The sequence below is a fragment of the Microcaecilia unicolor genome, chromosome 3 (genome assembly GCF_901765095.1).
Source record: "Microcaecilia unicolor chromosome 3, aMicUni1.1, whole genome shotgun sequence".
In the NCBI taxonomy this organism is placed as follows: Eukaryota; Metazoa; Chordata; class Amphibia; order Gymnophiona; family Siphonopidae; genus Microcaecilia; species Microcaecilia unicolor.
The window spans coordinates 128,397,300-128,423,730 of record NC_044033.1 but is presented as its reverse complement, the minus strand read 5'-3'; the positions used below and the strand labels follow the sequence as shown (position 1 = coordinate 128,423,730).

General features: G+C 42.2%; 1 protein-coding gene across 1 annotated transcript in view; it reads right to left on the bottom strand.

The window, feature by feature from the left end:
- SLC1A4 (solute carrier family 1 member 4) overlaps positions 1–26,431 on the bottom strand; it is a 129,567-nt gene that overhangs the window by 26,104 nt on the left and 77,032 nt on the right. The window contains exons 4-5 of the mRNA XM_030196355.1: positions 12,320–12,486; positions 9,174–9,407 (exon numbers count right to left, since the gene is read on the bottom strand). Of these exons, the coding sequence (XP_030052215.1) occupies positions 9,174–9,407; positions 12,320–12,486 (401 nt within the window). The remainder of the gene's footprint in view (positions 1–9,173; positions 9,408–12,319; positions 12,487–26,431) is intronic.

The window sequence follows — 26,431 nt, the reverse complement described above, 5'->3', positions numbered from 1 at the left end:
ATTGGAGCACTTTATGAATTGGATCAATACTCTAGATTCACATTTACAGTTCACTTATACTTATAGTTATAATCAAATTTCTTTTTTGGATACCACAGTGTCTATAGAACTTGATCATTTAGTCACCACAGTATATAGAAAAGAGACTGACAGGAACAATTATTTACAATTCGATAGCTATCATCCGTGCCAATTAAAGAAAGCAGTTCCCATTGGGCAGTTTCTGCGAATTAGAAGAATTTGCAGCACCTTTGAAGAATTTCAGAACCAGTTTCAAATTTTAACCAAACGCTTTTTTGGAAAAAGGCTATCCACCCCGAACGGTCAAGCAGGATTATTACCGTGCTCACTATGCTAATCCAGATTTGCTGTTAAAGTACACTAATAAAGAACCACAGATAGACAAATATGTGTTTTCTCCAATTTGGATAAATCAGCAATAATAGCTCAAAGTATTCACACTCATTGGCATGTGCTATAACTTCACAAAGTATTTCAGTCCCAACCCTGTATAGCTTTTTTGAGGGGCAAAAATCTTTTTAATCATTTGGTATCGTCTACATTTTATTCTCAGTTTCAACAAGAACCCCACAAGTATAAGGGTCACAGACCTTGTGGATATTGCAAAGCTTGCCCCATGTCTTTAAGTTTACAGGTTTGGCAATATCCCAACACTTTGAAAACATACAAATTATATGTGGCCATCAATTGTTTATCTTCTAGGGTGGTATACGTGATTATATGCCCCTGTTTTAAAATTTATGTGGGATGCACAGGAAGACTCATTCATTACTGGTTGAGTGAACACCGGAGCAGACTAAAGAACAATGTTTTGACGGCTCCTATGGTGGATCATTGTATGGAATTTGGCCATACCTTTGAAGATATGAAATGGTTCATTATTGAACAAATTACTTTGAATTTCCAGGGAGATTGGGAAACCTATTTGTCTATGCATGAACAATACTGAATTTTTGAGTTGCATGCAGTGATACCAGAAGGATTGAATGACTGCATAGAATGGCCTGCAACTTTATGAACAGAGCGTTAGCAGTGGACAGCCTTCATTATTATTATTACTAAATAACTGTGTTAAGTAAATTAAAAGTGAAAATTCAAGCAATTTTTTAGCAGTTTTGGTAAAATTGAAGGACACGTGATCATGTGAGTTAGATCATGTGAATTACGTACTCTAACTTCCTATTAAAGGGAACTTCCGCTACTAGCTGGAAACTTTCAAAAAATGGAGAACGGATACAGACGTACACGGGCGTCCCTGAAGAAGAGCTTTCCAGCGGTGTGACTCACTGAAACGTTGCTCAGCTGTATATACAGCCTATGCTGAATCCTCCTTCAACCCCCAATAACAAGGAAATATATATAAATTAAATTAAAGTGAAACATACCCTCTTATAGGTTCTCCACAGACAACCTGTTTAAACTCACTTTTTCACCAGTATACTTAGGGATTGACTATACATTATTAGTCTTCATTTTTTGTCTCTCCCTTGGGGATTTTTTTGACAAGCGTTCATTAATAAACTTGCACATTGGAAGGTCTGTAAGCTGTCTGTCTAGCTCTGTACTAAATCATGTTAACTTTTGCCTATTGATAGGTACTTCAACAGCTGACATTATCAGATTGTCATATGACTGCATCAGCATTTGCTCATTATTAAGCTGCTGCTTTGTCTTTCACAGATGTGTGTTTTTATATAAACAATTCATGGTTTGGCTCCTAATCCTCACTGTGCAACTTATGGAATGGCATTTAAAAAAATTATTTGCAATAAATCTTACATATAATAGAATGTTCCACCGGTTGGAGGTTATAAGGGGCTACCTTTTGTGGAAAAACTTCAGCCCCCCCCCCTCAACTGGCAAGTCATCCGGCACAGATACATAGATAGTGGCTATGCTCTGCTGAAGCCAGTCAAAAGCTCATCCCCTGCTTTGACTTGGGAGCAATAAGGGCCTTGGGCACACTGTTGACAGGAATGAGCGTGCTGGGGCTGAGCCTAAGCAGGTTGGTGAGAGGAGGTGGCATATTTACGCCTCTGAGAGTAGTAGGCACCCCCTTCTCAAATTACCAAAAGACCTCCTAGATGATGAGGCTGATGCAGAAGGCACCCAGCAGGAGAGAGAAGAGATGGCATCAGTATGTTTTTTGATTTGGTCAGCGACCTCCTCAAACTTCTCTCTAAAAAGGTTATCCACCCAGCATGGGACATCCGTCAGCCTCTGGTGAACCTCCATCTCCAAGTCAGAAACATGCAGCCACGAGAGTCTGTGCATTGCTATCGTTTGGGCAGAGATCCTGGACGCCACATCAAAACTGTCGTACTTGCCCCTGGCCAAGAACTTACAATATACCTTCTGCTGCTTGGCCAACTTGCGGAGTGACTCGGCCTGCTCTGGTCAGCCAAATTCAGCATCTTGTGTACTGAGTCCCAGAAGAGGACACTTGTGAAGAGCTGGTATGACTGAATGCATGACACGAGCATAGAGGCCTGGAACATCTTCCTCCCAAAAGAGTCCAAAGTTCTAGCTTCAGTGGTGTAGCTAGGGGGAGAGGCACAAGGGAAGTGGTCGCTTCCCCAAACAGATCTTTAGAAAAAATGGTGCCTGTGCAGCAAAGGCGTCTGCTGCCTCATACTATTAACTTTTCCTCCCTGCCACTGCCTTTTGAGTCTGTGGAAGCCTGGAGGAACGGCGAGCTTTCCTTCTCTGCCCCTCACTGACTAGTCACTCAAGCCACTGCCTCCCCGACTGACTTGGCTGCAACAAAATGAAGACGTGCGCTGGTCTATAGCCCTATGTAAGCTACTGTTGCCTCTGCCAATTTCCTTCCTCCACCCCCCCCCCCCCCAAGATGTAACTTTCTGTTTGGGAGGAGGGAGTGAAGGAAGGAAAATGGCAGAGGCGACAGTGGCGTGCTTAGGGCTATGGTCCCGCACACGCGGCTTCATTTTTGTTGCAGCCAATTTGGGGAGGCAGCCAAACAAGGAGGTTGAAGTCAAAATGTTGAAAGCCATTAGGTATGTATTGTCTCCCGCCCTTTTCTCCACACAGCTGTTAACTTCAAAGCAAGCAAATCTAGGAGCTGTTCTATCCACGCTGTCATATTTTTATTGTTGGTAGCATTTTTATTTGATCTTCTTACCTATATTTTTACACATGCCAGCTTGTGCAGCATAGGGATGTATACAGAGGAAGTATTGGTTTCATTGGTTAGAGTACTAAACTGTAAATCATGTCATTTGGAGGGGCTGGCTATAGGGACTCCCTGTATTCATGTAGAGATGTTTCCAGGTGCTTAACAATCAGACTTTACTATTTAAAAGTATACTTTAAAAAAAACATTAATTAGGTTGAAACCTGGGAGCATTTAATCATTTTTTTCCTGTGCTACATCAAAAGATAAAGATGGCATGGGAGAACTTGCTTCTTTTGTTTTGTGGATTGCATTACTACTATTTCACAGAGAGAGATATTGAATAATGAGGGGAGGGCGTCCTTCATGCAGAAGTTCTGTTCAGTCAATCTAAATGTGCCAACATTGTCCTGTTCCGCACACTATTAGCCGCCAAGTTCATACAAAGTTAATTATGTTCAGTGGAAAATAAATCTGTTGGCTCAGGCTGCTTACTACTGAATATTCCATCATTGTTTCATTATTGATACTAAGTATTACATATTTAGGGCATTTCCTTTAAACTTTGTTTTAATTAATTTATTCAGTCCTTACAAGTCCTTACAAGCACTTGGTTTTGCTTTTTAAACCCAAAGGTGAATCCTTGTTTTGGACTGCTTTGGGTCCTGCTGATCTGTACATCTGGTGTCTAGAATTTTGGAAGATAGAAATGAGAAAATAAAAAAATAAATTTTGGATGTACTCTATAGAAGTTGTTGTTTTGCAATGTGTGTATGGATGCCAGTTCTGGTGTGTGCATGCGATAATATTTGAATAACTGTCTATACTTATGGCTATGAATTCTGAACAAGTGGCATTATTAAAGGACAGACTTTCAAATCCCAGTTGGGCATAAATGCTAATCTCAACTTTGTCAAATGTTTCAGACATGTCCATGTACTTGCTCCCATGATATAAATGAATTCTATTGTGATGACACAAGAAAAGAAAGTTTAGTCCAGTGAAGACTAACTCAAAATAACCTGTTCCTTAGTTGGGCTCTAGTATTACCATAGTGAAAATGTGACCATACCATGCCTCTGTGGTTATGTTCCACTAATAAGTTAAACGATTAACTGACTTTCTTCAAAGGATTATATAAGCTTTGGATGCATGACTAGAGACACAAACATCCACTTATTTATTCAACATCACAATTCATCATGTTCAGCCAGCCACAAAGCAATGTTTTAGGGTGGATAGTGTTCACAATGAGCTCCTTTATTATAGACTAGACTAGATAGAGTGAAGGTTCAGTTTTGGCATAGTATAAGTCATCACAAGAACAAATATAAGAAAACAAATGGACTGCATTAGAGGCTTATAGCCATTTAGTTTGTAAGGACCGAGATATAACTGCTTTGTAAAATGTACATTTTTTCTTTCTTTTCTATTTTTGTTTTGCTAAGTACAGCAGAAAATGCATTTCTGTTTCACTTTTACTAGCATTGCACTGAGTCTGGCTTTCTTGGGCAGAGTGGAGGGGGTCTCTATTTCAACTTTTGTCTGTATGTTTTTTTGTGGCTCCCCATTCTGTATTAGATGAGGGTCTGTCCATGTTCTACATGTGCAACTGAGATGAAGGATTCTGCTGGCATGTAGTTTCTGTGTAGGAATGTGTAACTGTGCAGCTTGTTCCAGTTCTCCAACAGTAGGTATATTGGTGCTCTAGGGCCCAGTGTAATATATATAGCACTGTCTTTTCATAGGTGGGTTAGGGTTATTATGGTGTGGAAAGTTTGGTGTTCTAGGGCAGTGTTTCCCAAGTTGGTCCTGGAGTACCCCCTTGCCAGTCAGGTTTTCAGGATATCCACAATAAATATGTATGAAATTGATTTCCATATGCTACCTCAATTACATGCAAATTCATTGTGGATAGCCTGAAAACCTGAATGGCAAGGAGGTACTCCAGGACCACCTAGGGAAACATTGTTCTAGGGCCCATGCAATATTTGTAGCACCGTCTTTTCATTGGTGAGTTAGGGCTGTTATGATGTTGTAAGTTTTTGGTATAGTTTTGGGTGTCATTTTGCAGGGTTTTGTGTTAATTCACAAAGTGTCTGGCCCTGTTTGAAAGTAGGCTCTGGGGTAAGGGCCACCCAAAATAAAAATGCTCAGGACTAGTGGTCTCCTGTCAGACTTTCTAGGACAACCTGGATTTGTGAGCCCTTGGGCCACTGCCAAGGAGCGGCAGTGGCAGGAAAACCACCCCAAACAGGAGACCAGGCAGAACTCAGACGGGCTGGTAGGAACAGGACTGGAACTGCCGGACTGGAGCTGCAGCTGAAGTAGAGCAGACTGGAACAAGCAAGGTAAGAACAGCTAGGCTTCACCTGCACTTGACCGCCGTTCCCCAGAGGTTGAGCTCCCGAGTGCGGGCGGCCGGCAGGACTATGAGACAGAAATGAAAACCCAGAACTGCAGGGTCCAGCAGGTGGCCAGCAAACAAGCAGGAACAGAGGCAGGCAGTAACAGTAGAATACTCCAGGAACCAAGCGGGGTCAGAGGCAGGCAGCAAATAGTAGAATACTCCAAGAACCAAGCAGGGTCAAAGGCAGGCAGCAAATAGTAGAACACTCCAGCAAACAGGTAGGGTCAAAGGCAGGCAGCAAACAGTAGAATACTCCAAGAACCAAGCAGGGTCAAAGGCAGGCAGCAAACAGTAGAATACTCCAGCAAACAGGCAGGGTCAAAGACAGGATAAGAAGAAACAGGGTAGCACTGCAAGAACACTCACCGATGAGAAGCTCACCAGATGACCTCTGTTGCAAAGGCAAACCAGAAAGTTCCCAGGTGCTTGATAAAGGCAATCCCAACTGAGGTCACAAATAAGGGTGAGACTTGATTGCAAGAACAGCAGAGCACGGCTTGGCAAGAACAGGATCCAGGAACGGACTAGCCTGGACTGGATTTCAGGATTTCCCCCCAGGCTTCAGGATTTACACATAGACTTGGCGTGGCTGGAGGAACCCCAAAGCAAGTCCAACCGGGAACATAGTCACAATCGTGACATCTCCACATCCTGTAGAGTCACTACACAAACAAAAGCCCATCTGATTTAAACAAAGTGTCTAGCATTGGAAGGAGTGTATGTGCTGTTCTTGAGGTGAGGGTCACAATTTGAATATTTTTACTTGTAGTTAAGACAGGTTGCCTGCACTGGCCAGTCCGGGGACCTCTTCTGTGTCCTGTCTACTGATGTAACTTCCTGTTTCCTTGTAGGCAGGACGCAACAGAGACAGCCTGTATTAATCATTGCCCACCACAGCCACTTCACCTGTGAACAACACAGGCACTGCTGTTTAGCTGACACCAACCTATTTTATAAAAGTCTGCTCCCCCTGATGTCAAAACTTGGCTACACCTCTGTCTAGCTTCTCTGGATAGGGGTGCCAAAGCATAGTCTCTAGAACTCCTGGCTCTTTTAAGGGTGGATTCCACCATCATAGAATGATGAGGCAACTGGGGCTTATCAAACCAGGTATGCTGTAGATTCGATACATGGTACTGATCTTCTTGGGCAGTACCGGTACAGACAGAGGGGACTCCCAATTCCGGACGAGAACCTCCTGCACTATCTCATGGAAAGGGACAGTCACAGCTCTCTAGGAGACTCATAGTGCACAACCTCGAGCATCATGGCCCTGGGCTTGTCCTCCACATCCAAAGGAAATGGAATGGCAGCTGCCATTTCCTTCACAAAAGTGGGAAAAGAAAGGCACTCCGGGAGAGATTTTCTCCTTTGAAGAGGAGGGGAGGGTTCAGAGGGGATGCCATGGGACTCATCCTCTGAAAAGTACTGTGGATTCTCCTGTGACTCCCATGAGCGCTCTTCATTTGTATCAATACAAACCTCCTCATGGAGGGCCGAGACCAAGGCTGCCTCGACTTAGAGGAACCATGTCCTTGAGAAGGGCGTCGAGGATTCACCTCCTGCCTTAACTCTGGTGAAGCTTCCTTCACCGACGTTGAGGGAATACCGGCTTAAGTGGTAGTCGACACCAGGACTGCAAGTGACACTGGCATCAGAGGCCACATTGCAGGCTGAGGGCCAAGTGGGGCTGCAACAGTAGGCAGGGTAGGTGCAAGCACCCCTGATGCCAATGAACCCCATTGCACATCTGGGCCATCCCGCAGCTCAGGAAGGAAGGCCCGGATGTGCTCATCAAGGGCCAACACCGGGAAAGGCTGGGGTGCTGGCTCAGGGACAAGCTGCAGAACTGCTGAGCAGGAGCCTGGTCTTGGCTGCTGAGAGAACGATGCATTGGCACCTCCTGAATGGAGGGGGAACGATCCCGATGCATTGGAATCTCCTGAATGGAGGGGAAACGATCCTCCCGGTGCCGACGCTTCTTGGGTGCCGAATCTGTCGACATCCTGGAGCTCCCAGCACCGTGTGTCGAGGGTGATCGATGCTGATGCCTCTTGGCCTTTGCCTGAAGTTGATTGTCGAGGCTCTTTGATGCCGACAAAGACAATGTCAAATCCTCACGTTGCCTCTTTCCCATTGAGCCTCTCTGGCTAACTGGGTCCTTTACTTCATACAAAGACAGAGGACACAGTTAGCAAGCCCTAAACATTGTGGGTGTCCTTACCAGAGATGGTCCGCTTGCACCGGGTACAGCGCTTAAAGCTAGTGGGAACTTTGGCAGCCAAATGAACCGATGTTATGGTGCCAAAAAAGGAGCAAGGTACCAAGAAAAAAACCCACGACAGAATGTGGCTGGAGTTAAGGCCTAAAAACAGCCCAGTAGCATGGATAAAAAGGACTAAAAACAATAAAGGAAGAAGGAACCTGAATATGTGCATGCCAAAAATAGTGACCAAAAAAAAATGCCGAAAGGCACTCAGGAAGCTCTTCAGTCCGAGAAGTGTGAAGAGCAGAACAAAAAGTCAACCATCCTTCACCACGGTAGAAAAACAACTGTGGTAACAGTGCTTTCGTGGTGGGTGGGTGGGAAGGCACTCACGCATGTGCAGTTGAGCGTGCCTCACCCTCCACAGAAGGTCTTTTAAAGCTTGTTAAAAGCTTTGGACTGGGCAACGCAGGATCGTGTTACCCAACTGTGAGAATTATGGCCTGCTTGTCCTCAGAGAACATTGAGTTTACAAGAGAACTATAGGGTCCTTTTATTAAGGCGCACTAATGGATTTATTGCGCTCTAAATGCTAAGACGCCCTTAGGAATATAATGGGCATCTTAGCATTTAGAGCACCCTAATTGTTAGCACACTCTAAATCCATTAATGCACCTTAGTAAAAGGACCCCTATGTTTGTTGAACTTATTTCCAGAGACTCTTGCCATGGGCTTATGCTTAGTACTGAAGAGGTGTATATGTGCAGCCAGATCTGTTATCGCTGCAATTTGGAAAAGTAAGGATTTGTTATCCACCTCTAAATGGATTCAGAGGATTAAATATGTGATGCTGATGGAAAAGTTGACAGCTCTTTGGTGACAGAGAACACAAGACTTTACCTGTCATGGGACTTGGTTCAGGCTTATTTTAATTTAGTAAAAATTTAAGTTGGGGCTATGATGGCTGGTAGTAGATTGATGTGGGTGGGGGAAGGAGTAGGGGGACTTTGCTGTACTTTGTGAAAATGTGTTATATGACTTCTGTTGCTGTATCCAATGTTTGATTTGTTCTGTTTTTCAATAAAATTAAAATAAAACAAAAACCAAAAAACAGCTGCCCTATAGCTAACCAGTTCACTCATCGAACTAACTAGGACTACATATTCAGTGGGCCAACTGAATCGCATAAGTTGGCTGGAAATCTACTTAAAATTAATGGAATAAATAATAACTTTAAGGGTATTTATTACTACTTAATATTGACCCCAAAGTTAAAAATCCTGAGTATTCATTATTTAATCAACTAATTTCAGCATTATTTCTAGTTAGAAATTCAACCACTGTTTCTTTTTTTGAAGAAAAAAAAACATAATTCAGAAACAAAAAGAAAAAAGCAAACTCACCTTGAACAGGTTGCAAAAGCTGTTGCAAACGGAGTTATAAGCCCAACCAGAAACTGAAAAGGGTTTTTGCGAGTGAATGCAAAATAAATAAGGGGTAACACTACTCCTCCATGGATGACATGCCCCAGAATAGAGGCAAAAATATATTTTCCAAGGCTGGTGACCAGAAGGACAATGTCATCCATTTCTACAATCTTGCTTCCAACCAGGAACATGATCCCAAAAGGTACATACCTGCATTCCAAAACAGTGAAACAAAATAAATCACAAGCTATACAACTGAATTCAATTGAATATTGAAATTTTAATTCCACTTAGCAATAATGCAGTTCAAGAAGGATTGCAATAAACATTAAAACGACAGTACAATATATTAAAAACAGCTTCAATTAAATTGACGTCAAACATAATGTTAATGACATCTCTGAAATTCCTATTTAATTCCAGTAATTCTATTCAGAATAAAATTGGTAGGTGAAATAAAGTAAGAGTGTGAATAGAATCTTAATTAAACATTATCTATAAAACAAATACTATAGATATTCACAAGTTAATCATTCTGTCTAGCTCTACAGTACTTTCTAAATAACAAAGTCAATATTTAGCCAGTGGTATTCAGCATTTGTTTATATGCTGACTGACGCCAACAGATTTAGACTTGGATATTCAGTGCTGAGTAGAGAGCTGCATGGGAACGGGATTCGCGGGAAACCCGTGGAACCCGCAGGATTCCCGCGGGGACGGAGGCAGTTCCTGCAGGGTTCCCGCGGGGATGGAAGCAGTTCCTGTGGGGTTCCCGCGGGGATGGAAGCAGTTCCTGTGGGGTTCCCACAGGGATGGAAGCAGTTCTGCGGTCTTCTCGTAGAAGTGTAAGCTGCACCTGCACCTGCACCAGCCTCTCATCTACCGCATACCAATTTCTTTGAGTGCTGTCTTCTACTCCTCTTCTTCCTTGCTTTAACAGCACAAATGTGGAAAGTCTTCCATTAAGGAGGTGGTAGAGTCACAAATGATGACGGAATTCAAAAAGGCGTGCGATGAACACAGAGGATCTCTAATTAGAAAACGGAAGTTATATAAAACCTAACCTTAAATGGCTGCATATGTGTGGATGTGTCAAGTGACGCTTAGATGGCGACTCTGGCTGTGATGAACTAGGGCTGATACCTGGCAGACTTGTATGATCTGTGTCTCATACATGGCAATCTGGTTTAGGATGGGCTGGAAAGGGCTTAGACAGCAAGTTCAGTGGCTGGAACATGAGGACAGTGCTGGACAGACTTTTATGGTCTGTGTCCCACAAATGAGAAGATGAATAGACTGGAGTGGGCTTCAACAGCAACTCCAGTAGTTGGAACATAAGGATATGGCCAGATAGACTTCTGTGGTCTTTGTTCCAGAAACACAAAAGAAAGACCATAATCAAATATATAATATCACACTCATTGATTTAATGATGAATTGATCATGAGTGTGACTAGAGTGGATGGACGGTTCAGGTCTATTTGCTGTCACTTACTATGTTACTATTAATCCTCTTTGCTATCAGGCTGGTGCACAGACCTCAGCTCTGACACAGGCACGAGAATCAGATGTCACCTGACCTACTGGTGCGTGCATGTGGCGACCTCTCAGCATACAGTGCAAGTGAATCGGAGACAAGTCTTACATGTACGCACCAGAGTGTTCCAACTTCCGTTCCTTCCTTGCCTACAGTGCTGTGGCTCAAATCCAGAGAGAGACTGAGGGAGCTGACTGGAATTTTCTTTTATGTACCATTAAATTCTTACGGGGATGGGTGGGGATGGGTTAAATTCTTGCGGGGACAGGTTGGGATGGGTTAAATTTTTGCGGGGATGGGTGGGGATGGGAAAGATTCCAGTGGGGATGGATGGGGACAGGTAAGATTCCAGCAGGGACGGGCGGGGATGGGTAAGATTTCTGTCCCCATGCAACTCTCTAGTGCTGAGTCATGTCTGGGCACTGGCACTGGCACTGAATACTGCTGACACCCACATAACTACTGACTCCTCCTTGACTCCACCCCCTGCAACCAGATTCCACAATGGTCAGGTAGTACCAATATTCAGCAATACTGCCCAGTTAAGTGCTACTAAATAGTGGACAGCCTGTCCCAAGCAACTTAAGCATGTAGCAGCCTTTTCTGCCTGCTTAAATCGCTTTGACTACCGACCCGCAGGTTTGAAACATTTTTCTAAACCCCTTATATAAAGATATTCCCCTTATTAGGACAGGTAACCCTTTCCACAAATCCTGACCTTGTCCAAGTAGTAGTAACAGGTTACTCTCTTCAACACTTGGTTTGATTTCTTAAAAATATTAATTTAGAGGCTAATTCTGAATGTACTCAACCACTGCACTGTAGGTCCTCTGTTACTTCTTTTCACGCTGTTGTGATAATACTGCCCCTTTAAAGAATGCCCCTCCACGTGCCCTAGTATTTATGCAGAACATACTTGAAGAAGATCATAAAAGAAAAATTTTGCAGCTAACAGAATAACTCATCCTATTACATCTCAGTCTGTCTATGTCTGAGGTTCTCTGGTGCCTCATAGGGTTCATTACCCTGAAGGTAACTTATGCCGCTACTAAACATGTATCAGATTCTACTACAAATATTTTTTTCCTTGATGTATAAGCTGATAGTGCTCTTCCAAAGGTCCACATTCAGCAGGAAAAAGTATATTTTCTCCCTAAATTTGTGTCTTCTTTTAAAATGTTCCCAGCCTGCACAACATATGCGTTAATCCTTTCCATGTTCTCAGAGGCTGGTCCTATTTTAATGTGACTGCAAGTTGTGGGCTTCACTCCTCTTGGGGTTGCAAAGAGGAAACTACTGTTGACTTGACATTTCTTATTTTATAAACGGAATATTTTAACAGTGGGTACTGGTTCACTGGGCAGGATCTCTGATGATGTATGTTTCAACTGCTCAAATCCAAAGCATGTTATTTAACAGCAACCTTGCTATGGAAACTCTCCAGCTATGAACAGAGTTTGCCCATATAGACCTTGGCCATAATGCCTAAATAAGATAAGTTTATGAAACTACATTGACCACACAATCACATAAAGACTCACTGCACCCAGCTCATTACAGACTTCCAGCACTGCAACACACTCACCACATAATCCAGGAAACCAGGATCATTGTTGCTTCATTAAATGAGTTAAAAAATCGGATGAGGTCTTCCCCCTCACGCCCGAGCTTCTTCAAAGCTACTCCCAAAACGAGAGCAAACAGCACTAAGCCCAGGATGTTCATCCCGTCAATCTGAGTTCCTACAGGAATCTGCAACATTGGAAAATACATAGCCAGATTTTACGAGTGCTCACACAATGTTCAGGACTCAATAAATACCTTTCATTTATATTGACTCACCAGGCACTTTACAGTTATATTGTGAAAAGAACAATATGCTGGCACTGAGTTGAGAAGCAGCTTCAGACGGTGAGACAGTAGAAACAACAAACTTATTAGTTATACAATGGGAAATTTTCAAAGCCATTTCCATACTGTGTTTTATCCATGGAAATAAGGTTTTAGAAAACTGCCCCTTCTCTGTGTACAGGTAAAGGTGCACAACATCCTTCTCACTCTATAACCTAGTGCTTAAAGTTAGGTGCCAATTTGTGCCTCTAAGTTAAGGAATTTTAGCACTTATGCACATGATTGTTACAGTTACATGCATAAGAGCTAGCTGGGTGCTAACTGGCATTCTATAACTTTAACACGCGACTCAGTACATAAATGCAATGGGGCATTCACAGGGGGTGCAGCACATGGCAAGGCATGAACATGTCAAATTATGCATAACTTATAGAATACTGTAAGTTATGCTCCAAAGTACCACATTTAGGTATGCATATTTATACCTGATATTGACATGGCATAAGTGGATGCACTTAAATATCAACCTTCACAAGTATTCTGTAATGGAACCTGGGTGCCAAGATGCTTTTATAGAATTCATGCTTAGCACGCTGCATCTTGGCGCCCTTTACAGAATTGCCCCCTGTAAGGGAGTCTACAGGACGCTGCCCCCGGGGTTTAAGAATACTCCCTCACTTAGTCAGAACCACCTTAAGCCGCACATTGAAGTGACACAGGAGGGATGGAGCCAGGAGGACATTTGCCAGGAAGTATAAAAGGCAGGGCCAGAGCTTTATTAAGGAGGCCCAGGAAAGGGAGAAGTGGGCCCACAGCGTATGCCTTCACTACCTATGTGTAGCTACCATAACCTGGCTCAGGTAGGCCACACCTTACCTTGAATCATTGTGAGAATCTTGTTCTTGAGGCCTGGCTGGACCAGATCAGCATTGGTGCAACCTGAGAGACAGACTGTATATGTTTTGGGGCATGTCAGCCGAAGGCCTATGTAAAGATTTTCTGTGAATTGTAAGATACTTTATCCCTCACGTTCTATACCTGTGAAGTAACACGTCTCAACTTTTGAGTTAATAAAGAGTTTGCTTTATTTTTGTAACCTTGACTGGCTATATAATCTGAAGGCCCACCCTCAACTCTCATTCACTTGTGGCACTGGTGGGATTTGAGCTTATCCTGCCAGAGGGAGCCGGGATCCTTAACCTCCGGACAAGCAGGTTTTATCTTTGTTCCCTCGCGCAGTGTGTGCTTTTGGGCACTAGCGCTATAGCAAAAACATGGAAAGACTACTCAAGGCCTTAGTGGGAGACAATAAGCAGCTGCTGCAACAAGTGGTACAGAGGCCATGGGAGCACCAGCAGGCTTCCCAAAGATCTCTAGAAGCCCAGCAGAAGTCTCTGACCCAAATGGTGCAAGCCTTGCAGACTTCCAGGTTACACACTCTAGTCTTGGTGTTAACAAAAATGGTAACAGAAGACGACCCAGACTATTTCCTGACCAATTTCTTCTTTTTTTTTTTAATTTTATATTTTACTCATATACAATCAAACATTGTATATGATGTATATAAAAAATGTCAATGGAAATATCAAGAAAAACAATCAAAGTAAAAAATTCAAGGAAAACAAAAGCTAATAATATCACTGAAACATTAGACCACTAGATGTAAAGGTGGGGGGAGGGGGGGCGGGGGGGGGGGGGAGAGGGAGGAAAGGAAAAGGGGAGCCAAATTTTATTTATTTTTATTTTTCTTGCATTTGTACCCCGTACTTTCCCACTCATGGCAGGCTCAATGCATGATACCCTTAGCCAAATCGCTAGCCAACCAAGGACTCAACCCATACATCTATGCAGATGATGTTACAATATACATTCCGTTCAAACAAGATACAGCCGAAATCACAAATGAAATCACACACAGTCTCCAAATAATGAACTCATGGGCGGACACATTCCAACTAAAGCTGAACACAGAAAAAACACAATGTCTCATCTCGTCTTCACAATATAATGCAAACAAACAAACCCAATACCATAAACACACCGGACTACAACCTCCCGGTCTCAAGCAGCTTAAAAATTCTGGGAGTCACAATCGACCGAAATCTCACACTTGAAGATCATGCGAAAAATACAGCAAAAAAAATGTTCTACTCAATGTGGAAAGTTAAAAGAATCAAAGCTTTCTTCCCAAGGGAAGTATTCCGCAGCCTAGTACAATCAATGATGCTAAGCCATCTAGACTACTGCAATGCCATTTATGCTGGATGTAAAGAACAAATCATTAAGAAGCTTCAAACCGCTCAAAATACAGCAGCCAGATTCATATTTGGAAAAGCGAAATACAAAAGTGCCAAACCCCTAAGAGAGAACCTACACTGGCTCCCACTAAAAGAACGAATTGCGTTCAAAGTTTGCACCTTGGTCCACAAAATCGTTCACGGGGAAGCCTCGACCTATATGTCAGACCTTATAGACTTGCCTACCAGGAATGCAAAGAGATCAGCACGCACATTCCTCAATCTCCATTACCCTAACTGCAAAGGACTAAAATATAAATCCACATACGCCACCAGTTTCTCATGCATCTGCACGCAGCTATGGAACGCACTACCGAAGGCCATAAAAATAACGCAAGACCTAACTATCTTCCGAAGGATACTGAAAACAGATCTGTTCAAGAAGGCATACTATAAACACCCATCTTAAACACCAAAAAATAAGACTTTACACGACATAGACATAATTGAAATCTTATCACTTGACTGATCAACCTCCTTACCACTAATGAATAAGCATAACCACTTCAATCTCTATGTTGAATATGGTCTCTCCATAGTTGATGACCTAAAGAATGATACAACCCAATTTCGTACTCAGGAACGTTCATGTATTACTATAATTTATTCTTCCTTAACATATATATATACACATGATATATATCTATACCATGATCTGTTCACGTATGTTATGTTACATGTATGTTACCATGTATGTATGCAACTTAACACATTATCATTTGTAATTCTGTTACCCGGAAATGGCAACCGCCATTACGGCAAATGTAAGCCACATTGAGCCTGCAAATTGTTGGGAAAATGTGGGATACAAATGCTACAAATAAATAAATAAATATAGGACCAAATTCTATAAATAGCACCTAAACAATAAGTGCTGAAAAAATATGCTTAGATGTATTCTATAAAGTATACCTAAAGTTAGGTGCAGTTTATAGAATATGCCTAGCGCCCTTACCTGCGACTAAACTGTAGGTGCATCCATTTTCACCAACTAAAACCTGGTGTAAGTGCCTGTATCTAACTTACGTGCAAGATCAGGCGTATTCTATAACACCAAAAGCAGAAGATTAAAGAGACCAAACCACATGAAATCACAAACAGAGTCTCTCAAAATTGCAGAGAAAATATCTTCTTCATAGAAAAATTAAAAATAAAAGTGCATCCAACAAATAAAGTTCACTGTGGTGTATACTGCACTATATATTCAAAACACTGATAGTTACTTATTTATTTATTACATGTGTACCCCGCGCTTTCCCACATACAGCAGGTTCAATGCGGCTTACATACCGAAGAAAAAAAAAAAGAAAAAGCATTACAGAGTCCTGTAATTACAAACTACAATAACATAATAATAATGTTTGAAGAATATATGGATTGGATATGGGAAGGTAAACACGGATAGATTGGAAAAAAGAGAGGAGATTGGGAGGGGGTGGAATAGGGAGATGGAGAAGAAACGATAGGAGGATGAGTAGGGGTATTAGGAGACAGGGTTAAAGGTATAATCAATGTTATAGGCAGTGTCATTGTCAAAACGGAGTAGAATAAGTGGGCTGATAGGATTAAGTAGGTTCGTTAGGGTAAGCTTGCTTGAAGAGATGTGTCTTTAACATTTTCCTAAAGGGTAGTTAGTCATTAATTATTTGGATGGATCTAGGTAGAGCATTCCAAACCTGGCTGCCCAAGGAGAAATTGGATGCATAATAGGTTTTGTATTTAATTCCTTTGCAGTTGGGAAGGTGTAAATTAAGATAGGTACGTGAGGACCTTGATCGATTTCTGATTGGAAGGTCAATCAAGTCATTCATGTAGCTAGGGGATTCTCCGTATATGATCTTATGAATCATTGAGTGGACCTTGAAATAGATTCTTTCTTTGATGGGGAGCCAGTGAAGCTTTTTTCGAAGAGGTGATGCATTTTCAAATCTTGACTTGCCAAAGATAAGTCTGGCTGCCTTGTTCTGGGCAGTCTGAAGTCTCTTCAGGACTTGGGACTTACATCCTAGGAAAACACTGTTGCAGTAATCTGCATGGGTAATAACTGTGGATTGTACCAGGTTCCGGAAGGTGACCAAGGGAAGATAAGATTTTACTCGTTTCAGTATCCACATCATATTGAACATTTTTTTCGTGGTTAACTTAGCGTGATTATCAAAAGATAAATGGTTGTCAATCGTTACTCCAAGGATCTTTAGGCTGTTAGATATGGAGAGTGTAACATCAGGGGTGCTGAGAGTAGTCGGGAGGATTGGGGAGTATTTAGTTTCATCTTGAAAGCATTAGCCCAAGAGGTTAGGATGGTCATGCCAGTAGTAATTTTATCGGAGATTTCAGACAAATTGGATTTGAAGGGGATAAATATGGTGACATTGTCAGCGTATATGAGGGGATTAAGGCCGTGTTTGGTTAATAATCTGGCCAAGGGTATCATCATCATAAGGTTGAAGAGTATCGGGGAAAGTGGAGATCCCTATGGTACCCTGCATTCAGATGACCATGGGGATGATATATTTGTGGTCCCTTTGACTTGGTAGGGTGTTGTGGTAATGAAATTTTTTATCCAGTTGATAATATTGCCGCCAATCCCAAGTTTCTCCAGAAGTTTAGTAAGGATAGTACGATCAACCATGTCAAAAGCACTGGATAAGTCAAATTGTAAAAGAAGGATGTTATTTCCAATTGCTATTTCTTGTTTGAATTTGGATAATAAGGTGAGAAGGACCGTTTCAGTGCTGTGGGCAGAACGGAAGCCCGACTGCAACTCATGAAGGATGGAGAATTTCTGAATATACTCGTTAAGTTGTGAGGTCACTCTATTTTCCATCAATTTAGTGATTAGAGGGATGGAGGCAATAGGACGGTAGCTGGTAATGTCGTTTGCTGGTTTCTTTTGGTTATCAGTGTTTAAAACCAAACCACTCATTAAAAGTTACTTAACTGGAGCCAAAACGCCGTTGGCTGTTTATGTTTAAAGCAGTGACATATTGAAAACCGCTGTGCTATAATTGATAGGACCCATTTCACCGATATCACGGCTTCCTCAGGGTCTAATTACAAGCAGACAACTAATCTACAACAAAATATAATACTTATTAATAACAAAAATCAAAAGAACAATAATGGCATTTATAATAATTGTATTTTAACACTTACTCTGCAGTTGTTGTTTATGCAGTTCAGATTCACTTACATCTGACCAAGGTGCTGCTTACGTCAGACGCCAACATTTGGTGCTTTTAAACACTGATGACTCTCACATCACTAACTATTCAAATTCATAGTACATTTTCTAAAAAAATCTTTATAGTGTCTTACATGCATGACACATATTAAAAACATTATAATTACAAAACATCTTTAAAGCAAAGTATTGTAAACTGATTAAATTCAAGATCAACAGCGCCATCTACTGTTTGTATACAAATATTTCCTTTACAGAAACACTACCCATTCTATCTCTTGATTCAAACCAACAGGCTGAATAGATTTAAGTCTATATATCCATTTAACTTCTCATCTCTGCACTCTGTATTCTCTTGACTCCTCTATGCCATTATGGTTCTACAGTATATCTATCACACAACAGTGTAAATCATTACATTTATAGTTATTGTCTATACAATGTTCTACCAATGGTGCAGTTAAAAAAAACTATTTTCAAATTTGACTTATGTTCCAATAGACGTAGCTTTAAAATCCGACTCATCAAGATGAGGCAATTCAAGTTATTTCTAAAACATTAGAGGTTAGGGACCATCCACACAACATTCCTACAGAGTTCCTTTTGAATTTATCTCATTTGGCTTTGACAGAAATTTGTTTCAAGTATAATGGTCAGTTATATTTACAGCTAAAAGGAGTAGCGATGGATGCTACCTTTGCACCATCGGTTGCAAACCTATACATGATAAAATTTGAAGAGAAATGGATAATTGTTAAGTGGTGAGGTTCATAGATGATGTTTTCTTTCTGTGGAGTGGAACCCGAGAAGAGTTGAGTATGTTTATACAGTGGGTAAATATTTACGATGAGAACTTAAAATTTGTTATGACATCATCCATTGATAGAATACAATTTTTGGATGCAGAAATCATACAGAACACTACAGGTTTTGATATTATTCAGAAAGTGACAGACAGGAATATATTTCTGTCTTACGATAGCTGAAAAATACCTTACCTCGATCACAATTTTTAAAGATAAGACGCAATTGTTCACAATTATCAGATTTTAAAGAACAGAGTGTTAAGTTAATGACAAGATTGACAAAGAGAAGTTATCTCAAATCTATTTTAAAAAGATCTTATAAAAGAGAAAGGTATTATAATAGGGAATTTTTGTTGCAACCTAGAATACAGAATATTAAGAATGATGTTCAAACATGTGTTTTGAAGTTTTCTTCTAACTGCAAAGCAGTAACTAAAATCATTAGGAAAAATTGGGATATTATGAAATTACATCCTGCATTTGAAAATATAAATCTTAGAGTGGCTTTTTCCCGTAATAGAAATCTGAAGGAAATTTTGTGCCCAGCAGATATTAAGAAGACTATCAGGCTCATTTTTGAAAGAGAAGGATGTCCATCTTTTGAAATAAATCTGAAGATGGACTTCCATCTCCCAGAGACGTCCAAATTGGTATAATCGAAACCTGATTTTGGATGTCTCCAACTGCAGTCCGTCGCAAGGACGTCCAAATTTCAAGGAGGCGTGTCGGAGGCTTAGCGAAGGTGGGACTTGGGCGTGCCTAACACTTGGACGTCTTTGACCCATAATCAAAAAAAGCAAGGACGTCCCTGACGAATACTTGAGAACGTTTTCACCCTGCTGTTTTTTTTTTTACAAATAAGGCACAAAAAGGTGCCGGAAATGACCAGACGTCCACTGGACGGAATCGGGGATGACCTCCCATTACTCCCCTAGTGGTCACTAACCCCCTCCCACCCTCAAAAAACATATTTAAAAATATTTTGTGCCAGCTTCAGATGTCATACTGAGGTCCATGACAGCACACGCAGGTCCAGGAGCAGTTTTAGTGGGTACTGCAGTGCATTTCAGACAGGCGGAGCCAGGCCCATACCCCCCTACCTGTTACATTTGTGGAGGAAACAGCGAGCTCTCCAAAACCCACCACAAACCCACTGTACCCACATCTAGGTGCCCCCCTTCACCCATAAGGGCTATGGGTAGTGGGTTTTGGGGGGCTCAGCACACAAGGTAAGGGAGCTATGATCCTGAGAGCAATTTATGAAGTCCACTGCAGTGCCCTCTAGGGTGCCCGGTTGGTGTCCTGGCATATCAGGGGGACCAGTGCACTACAAATTCTGGCTCCTCCCACATCCAAATGGCTTACATTTGGACGTTTTTGACATGGACGTCTTTGGTTTTGAAAATTGCCGAAAGTCAAAGACGTCCATGTCTAGGGATGTCCAAATCTAGGGACGTCGAAATTTAAGGATGTCCTTGGATTTGGACATCTATGACGGTATTTTCGGAACGAAAGATGGACGTCCATCTTGTTTCGAAAGTATGGTTTTCCCCGCCCCCATATTTCAACGTTTTGCAAAGATGTCCAAATCGCAATTTGGACGTTTCTTTCGAAAATGCCCCTCTATTGCACCTAAGTATGTAGTTGTAGGTCATTATAAATGTATGCAATGTTCATTATGTAATATCATGATGCAAACCAAAAAATTTAAGAATCCTATTGACAGGAAAATGTATAATTTATGTCATTTTTCAAACTGTACAAGTGAGTATCAGGCTTATTTTCGAAAGAGAAGGACGCCCATCTTTCAACACAAATCGGAAGATGAGCGTCCTTCTCCCAGGGTTGCCCAAATCTGCATAATCGAAAGCCGAATTTGGGTGTCCCCAACTGCTTTCCATCGCGGGGATGACCAAAGATCCCAGGGGCATGTCGGAGGTGTAGCAAAGGCGGAACTTGGGCGTGTCTAACACATGGGCGTCCTCAACCTATAATCGAAAAAAGGACATCCCTAACGAGCACTTGGACGACTTTACTTGGTCCTCTTTTTGTTATGACCAAGCCACAAAAAGGTGCCCGAACTGACCAGATGACCACCAGAGGGAATCGGGGATCACCTCCCCTTACTCCCTCAGTGGTCACTAACCCCCTCCTACCCTCAAAAAAAGTCTTTAAAAATATTTTTTGCCAGCCTCAAATGTCATACTCAGGTCCATTGCAGCAGTATGCAGGTCCCTGGAGCAGTTTTAGTGGGTGCAGTGCACTTCAGACAGGCGGACCCAGGCCCATACCCCCCCACCTGTTACACTTGTGGTGGTAAATGTGAGCCCTCCAAAACCCACCAGAAACCCACTGTACCCACATCTAGGTGTCCCCCTTCACCCATAAGGGCTATGGTAGTGGTGTACAGTTGTGGGTAGTGGGTTTTGGGGGGCTCAGCACACAAGGTAAGGGAGCTATGTTCCTGGGAGCATTTTATGAAGTCCACTGCAGTGCCCCCTAGGGTATCCGATTGGTGTCCTGGCATGTCAGGGGGACCAGTGCACTACAAATGCTGGCTCCTCCCATGACCAAAGGGCTTGGATTTGGTCGTTTCTGAGATGGGCGTCCCCAGTTTCCATTATCGCCGAAAATCAGAAACGACGAAGTCTAAGGATGACCATCTCTAAGGTCGACCTAAATTTCCAGATTTGGGCGTCCCCAACCATATTATTGAGACGAAAGATGGATGTCCATCTTGTTTCGATAATACGGGTTTCCCCATCCCTTCATGGGATGTCCTGCGAGGATGTCCTCAGAAAAACTTGGGCGTCCCTTTCGATTATGCCCCTCCACGTCATCTATATAATTGTCTGCCCATGTAAAAAAGGTATATGTAGGCATGATAAGTCGGAGTTTAAAGCTATGTCTATTAGAGCATAAGTAAAATTTGAAAATGGGCAATTTCACTGCTCCATTGGTAGAATATTGTATGGACAATAACCATAAATTTAAAGATTTGCACTGTTAATAGATATAGAAATGCTTTTACCACATTCTTTGGCAACGAATTCCAGAGTTTAATTACACGTTGAGTGAAGAAATATTTTCTCTGATTTGTTTCAAATTTACTACTTTGTAGCTTCAATGAATGCCCCCTAGCCCTAGTATTTTTGGAAACAGTAAACAAGTGATTCATGTCTACCCATTTCACTCCATTTATTATTTTATAGACCTCTATCGTATTTCCCCTCAACCATCTTTTCTCCAAGCTCAAGAGCCCTAGCCGCTTTAGCTTTTCGTCATAGGGAAGTCGTCCCATCCCCTTCTCTGTACCTTTTCTAATTCCGGTATATTTTTTTGAGATGTGGTGACCAGAATTGCACACAGTATTCGAGGTGCAGTTGCACCATGGAGCGATATAAAGGCATTATAACAACCTCATTTTTGTTTTCCATTCCTTTCCTAATAATAGCTAACATTCTATTTGCTTAGCTCCTGCTGCACACTGAGCAGAGAATTTAAATGTATCATCAACGATGACACCAAGATCTTCTTCCTGGTCAGTGACCCCTAATGTGGAACCTTGCATCACGTAGCTATAGTTCGGGTTCCTCTTTCCTACATGCATCACTTTGCACTTGCTCACATTAAATGTCATCTGCCATTTGGATGCCCAGTCTCCCAGTTTCGTAAGGTCATCTTGCAATTTTTCACAGTCCTCTTGCTATTTAACAACTTTGAATAACTTTGTGTCATTAGCAAATGTAATTACCTCCTCCCTTTACCCTTTCCTTCTCCCTAAAATGGCTACAGCAGAAGACACTCCATGAGCTCTTTCTTTTCTCCTCTGCTTGGCATTGTCAAGTGATGCTTTCCATTGTGAATCCTGGCTTTTGTTTCTCCATGTAGAATGGTCTTCTGAGAGTTGCCATTCTTTGCTGAATGCAAGGGTGAGATGTGAATGATGAGAAAGGGATGCAGAGGCGCACTGTCACACACCTTCTTACCTCTCCCATCTTGATTGTTGGAAACAGGACACAAAATATACCACAGTTCCAATACTGGTCACAATCCCAACATCAGGAGCAGACGTGCACATATCTGACAGCTATACCTTCCTCCATATATCTGTATCTACAATATATAGATATACATACATATGTACATAAGAACATAAGCCTTGCCATACTGGGACAGACCAAAAGTCCATCAAGACCAGTATCCTGTTTCCAGCAATGGCCGATCCAGGCCACAAGATATAGATATTGATATATATAGATTAAAAACTAAATCCTGGAGACATGATAAACATTTCCTGTTACTAATCATTAATATAACCTGCCTTCTGCTACACACCAGCAGAATACTGCTTGAGTCATTAGTTAAGTGCACAGAGGTGACTATTCTAATGAAACTATCAGCCCTGTCACCACAACTTAACAGATATCAGCATGCAGACACAAGAAAGCTCTCTTAGAATAAAAAGTAGCAGAAAAAACAATCGCTTAATTTAGCTTTTCCAGTACCAGAAATAATTAGGATAAATAGTGAAAATTATAGAATGACCACGTCTAACCTTCTGATACACAGGGCTCTGCATTGAAAGCAGCCTCTCTCAAAGTGAATCAAGGGCAAAGATTTTTTGTAAGTAGAGAAAGAAGAGAGATGCACACTGAATACATGCCTTTTGAGTCTATACAGGTCCCCATCTAAAGCAGGCTTGCATATCAGCCAACTGACTTCCAACTGGGTTGGGAAACTTTTCATGTCTCTTTAGCAGAATCCACTTCTATTTGCAGTAAGAACACTCCAGGATCCATTGACCTCTTTCCAAGGGATTTTCAAGCATTCTGGTATGTAATTCATGAATTGTTCAAGCCTTGAAAATGACTGAACTCTTGGAAACAGTATCCTGTAGATTTTCCAAATTCCAAGACAGAATTACTCTCAATGGCAGTAACGTCAAACTCTTGCATTTCTCATACCAGTTGTTCTAATACAGAAACTTTTACCAGAAAGGGGCAACTCTGGATCTAGTGCTCACAAATAGAGAAAGTTTTTCCAACCTCCGGATGAGTGCCCACCTAGGCAAAAGTGATCATCTCACTTTATATAAGAGCACAAGCAGAGTGCAGATGTACAAAATGCAAAGTACTGGATTTCAGACATCCTGATTTTGGAAACATGGGGGGAGTACCTGAAGAAAGAGCTGATGGCATGGATAGGCACAGAAGTGGAAGGGCAGTGGTCCAAGCTGAAAGTTGCTATAAATATGGCAACAGATCTTCATACAAGGAAAGTGAACAAAAATAAGAGAAACAGGAAGCCTATATGGTTCTCCAAACAAGTGGCCGAAAAAATAAGGGCAAAAGAGGCTGCATTCGAGAAACATAGAAGTATGCAATAAGAGGATCATGGAAAAGATTACTGGATTAAACTCAAAGGAGAAAAGAGGGAAATATGGTATGCGAATGCACAGGTGGAGGAAAAAATGGCTAAAGATGTAAAGAGAGGTGGCAAGTACCTTTTCAGATATATTGGGGAAAGGAGAATGGCTAGGAATGGAAGACTGAAAGATGCTGAGAACAGTTATGTAGAGAGTGATGAGGATAAAGTGAGCCTGCTAAACAACTCCTTGTTGCTCACGGAAGAAAATCCTGGAGAAGGACCTGGCTGCTGAGGGTATATCGAGGAATGGAGTGGACATTGCACCAATCACGGTAGAAAGTTTTTCTAAACAACTTGAAAATCTGAAAGTGGACAAAGCTATGGGGCTGGATGGGATACATCCCAGAATACTGAGGGAGCTCAGACAAATCCTAGGTGGACCTCTTAAGGATTTATTTAATAGATCTTTTGAGACGTGAGAGATTCCGCGGGATTGGAGACAAGCAGAGATAGGGAAAAAGTGTGAAACTACAGGCCGGTAAGCCTCACGTCAGTGGTAGGAAAAATAATGGAGTCGCTGCTGAATGAAAAGATAGTTAACTTTCTAGAATCCAACAGGTTGCAGGATCCGAGGCAATATGGTTATCAAAGGAAAATCCTGCCAAATGAATCTGATTGATTTCTTTGACTGGGTGACCGATAAACTAGATAAAGGACATGTGCTAGATGCAATCTACTTGGATTTCAGCAAAACCTTTGATACGGTTCCTCACAGAAGACTCTTGAATAAGCTGAGAGGGCTGAACTTAGGACCCAAAGTGGTGAACTGGATTGGAAACTGGTTGACTAACAAGCGACAGAGGATGGTGGTAAATGGAATTAGTTGGAGGAAAGGAAGGTGAGTAGTGGCGTGCCTTAGGGGTAGGTACTGGGGCCTATTCTGTTTAATATATTTGTGAGAGACACTACAGAAGGGTTAACATATAAACATAAGAATAGCCATACTGGGTCAGACCAATGATCCGTCTAGCCCAGTATCCTGCTTCCAATAGTGGCCCATCCAGGTCACAAGTATCTGGCAGAAACACTACAGATTCAAATAATTAAATCACATCTGAGATAAGGTCTCTACAGCCAGCCACCAATGCCAACCTCTACATCATTGTTGAGAAATGTTTTCCTTGTTGCAGATGACACAAAAATAGCCAATAGAGTGGATACCTCTGAGGAAGTAGAAACCATGGGAAGAGGAGATCTCAAAAAATTAGAAGAATGGTCAAAGGTCTGGCAGTTAAAATTTAATGTGAAGAAGTGCAGAGTGATTCAGTTGGAGTGCAGAAATTCAAAGGAGATGACGAAACAATGTGACAAGTAGATGACCACAGCCAGAAGGATGCTAGGCCAGCTAGGTGCATACTGGCACTTTTTTTCTGAGGGCCAGCTCACCTGCCCGCCTTCATCTCCCCGACTTTCCGTTCATGCTCCCTGCGCTGAAATCTTCTACTTTTTACCAGAAGTTGCAGTGGTGAACTGGCAGTGAAAACAGTAGGCAGGCTCGCCTCCTTGTCGCTTCCCTTCCCTCTCAGCATCCCGCCTTCCTCTGATGTAATTTCCTTTCTGTGAGGGCAGGATGCTGAGAGGGAAGGGAAGCGACGAGTAGGTGAGCCTGCCTGCTGCTTTCACTGCCGGTTCACTGCTGCGACTTTGGGTAAAAAGTAGAATATTTCAACGCAGGGGGCATAAATGGAAAGTTGGGAAGCTGAGGGCGCGCAGGTGGGGCTGGGGTTGGAACGATGTCGGGGGCAGGTGGAGGCTGGGGCGAGTCACTGGATATGGGAGGGGAGGATAGGGGGCAAAGGAGAATCGCTGGGCATGGAGGGGAGGGCAGGGGAGAGAGGAGAATCGTGGACATGGATGGGAGGGAAGGATAGGTACAAGGGACAATCGCTGGACATAGATGGGAGAGGAGGCCAGAGGAGAATCGCTGGACATGGATGGGAGGGTAGGGAAGGGAGAGAGGAGAATTGCTGGACATGGATGGGAAGGAAGGATAGGAGCAAAGGAGAATTGCTGGACATGGATGGGAGGGAAGGATAGGGGCAAAGGAGAATCGCTGGACATGGATGGGAGGGGAGAGAGGAGAGTTGCTGGACATGGATAGAGGGGAGGGCAGGAGAAATGCTGGACAT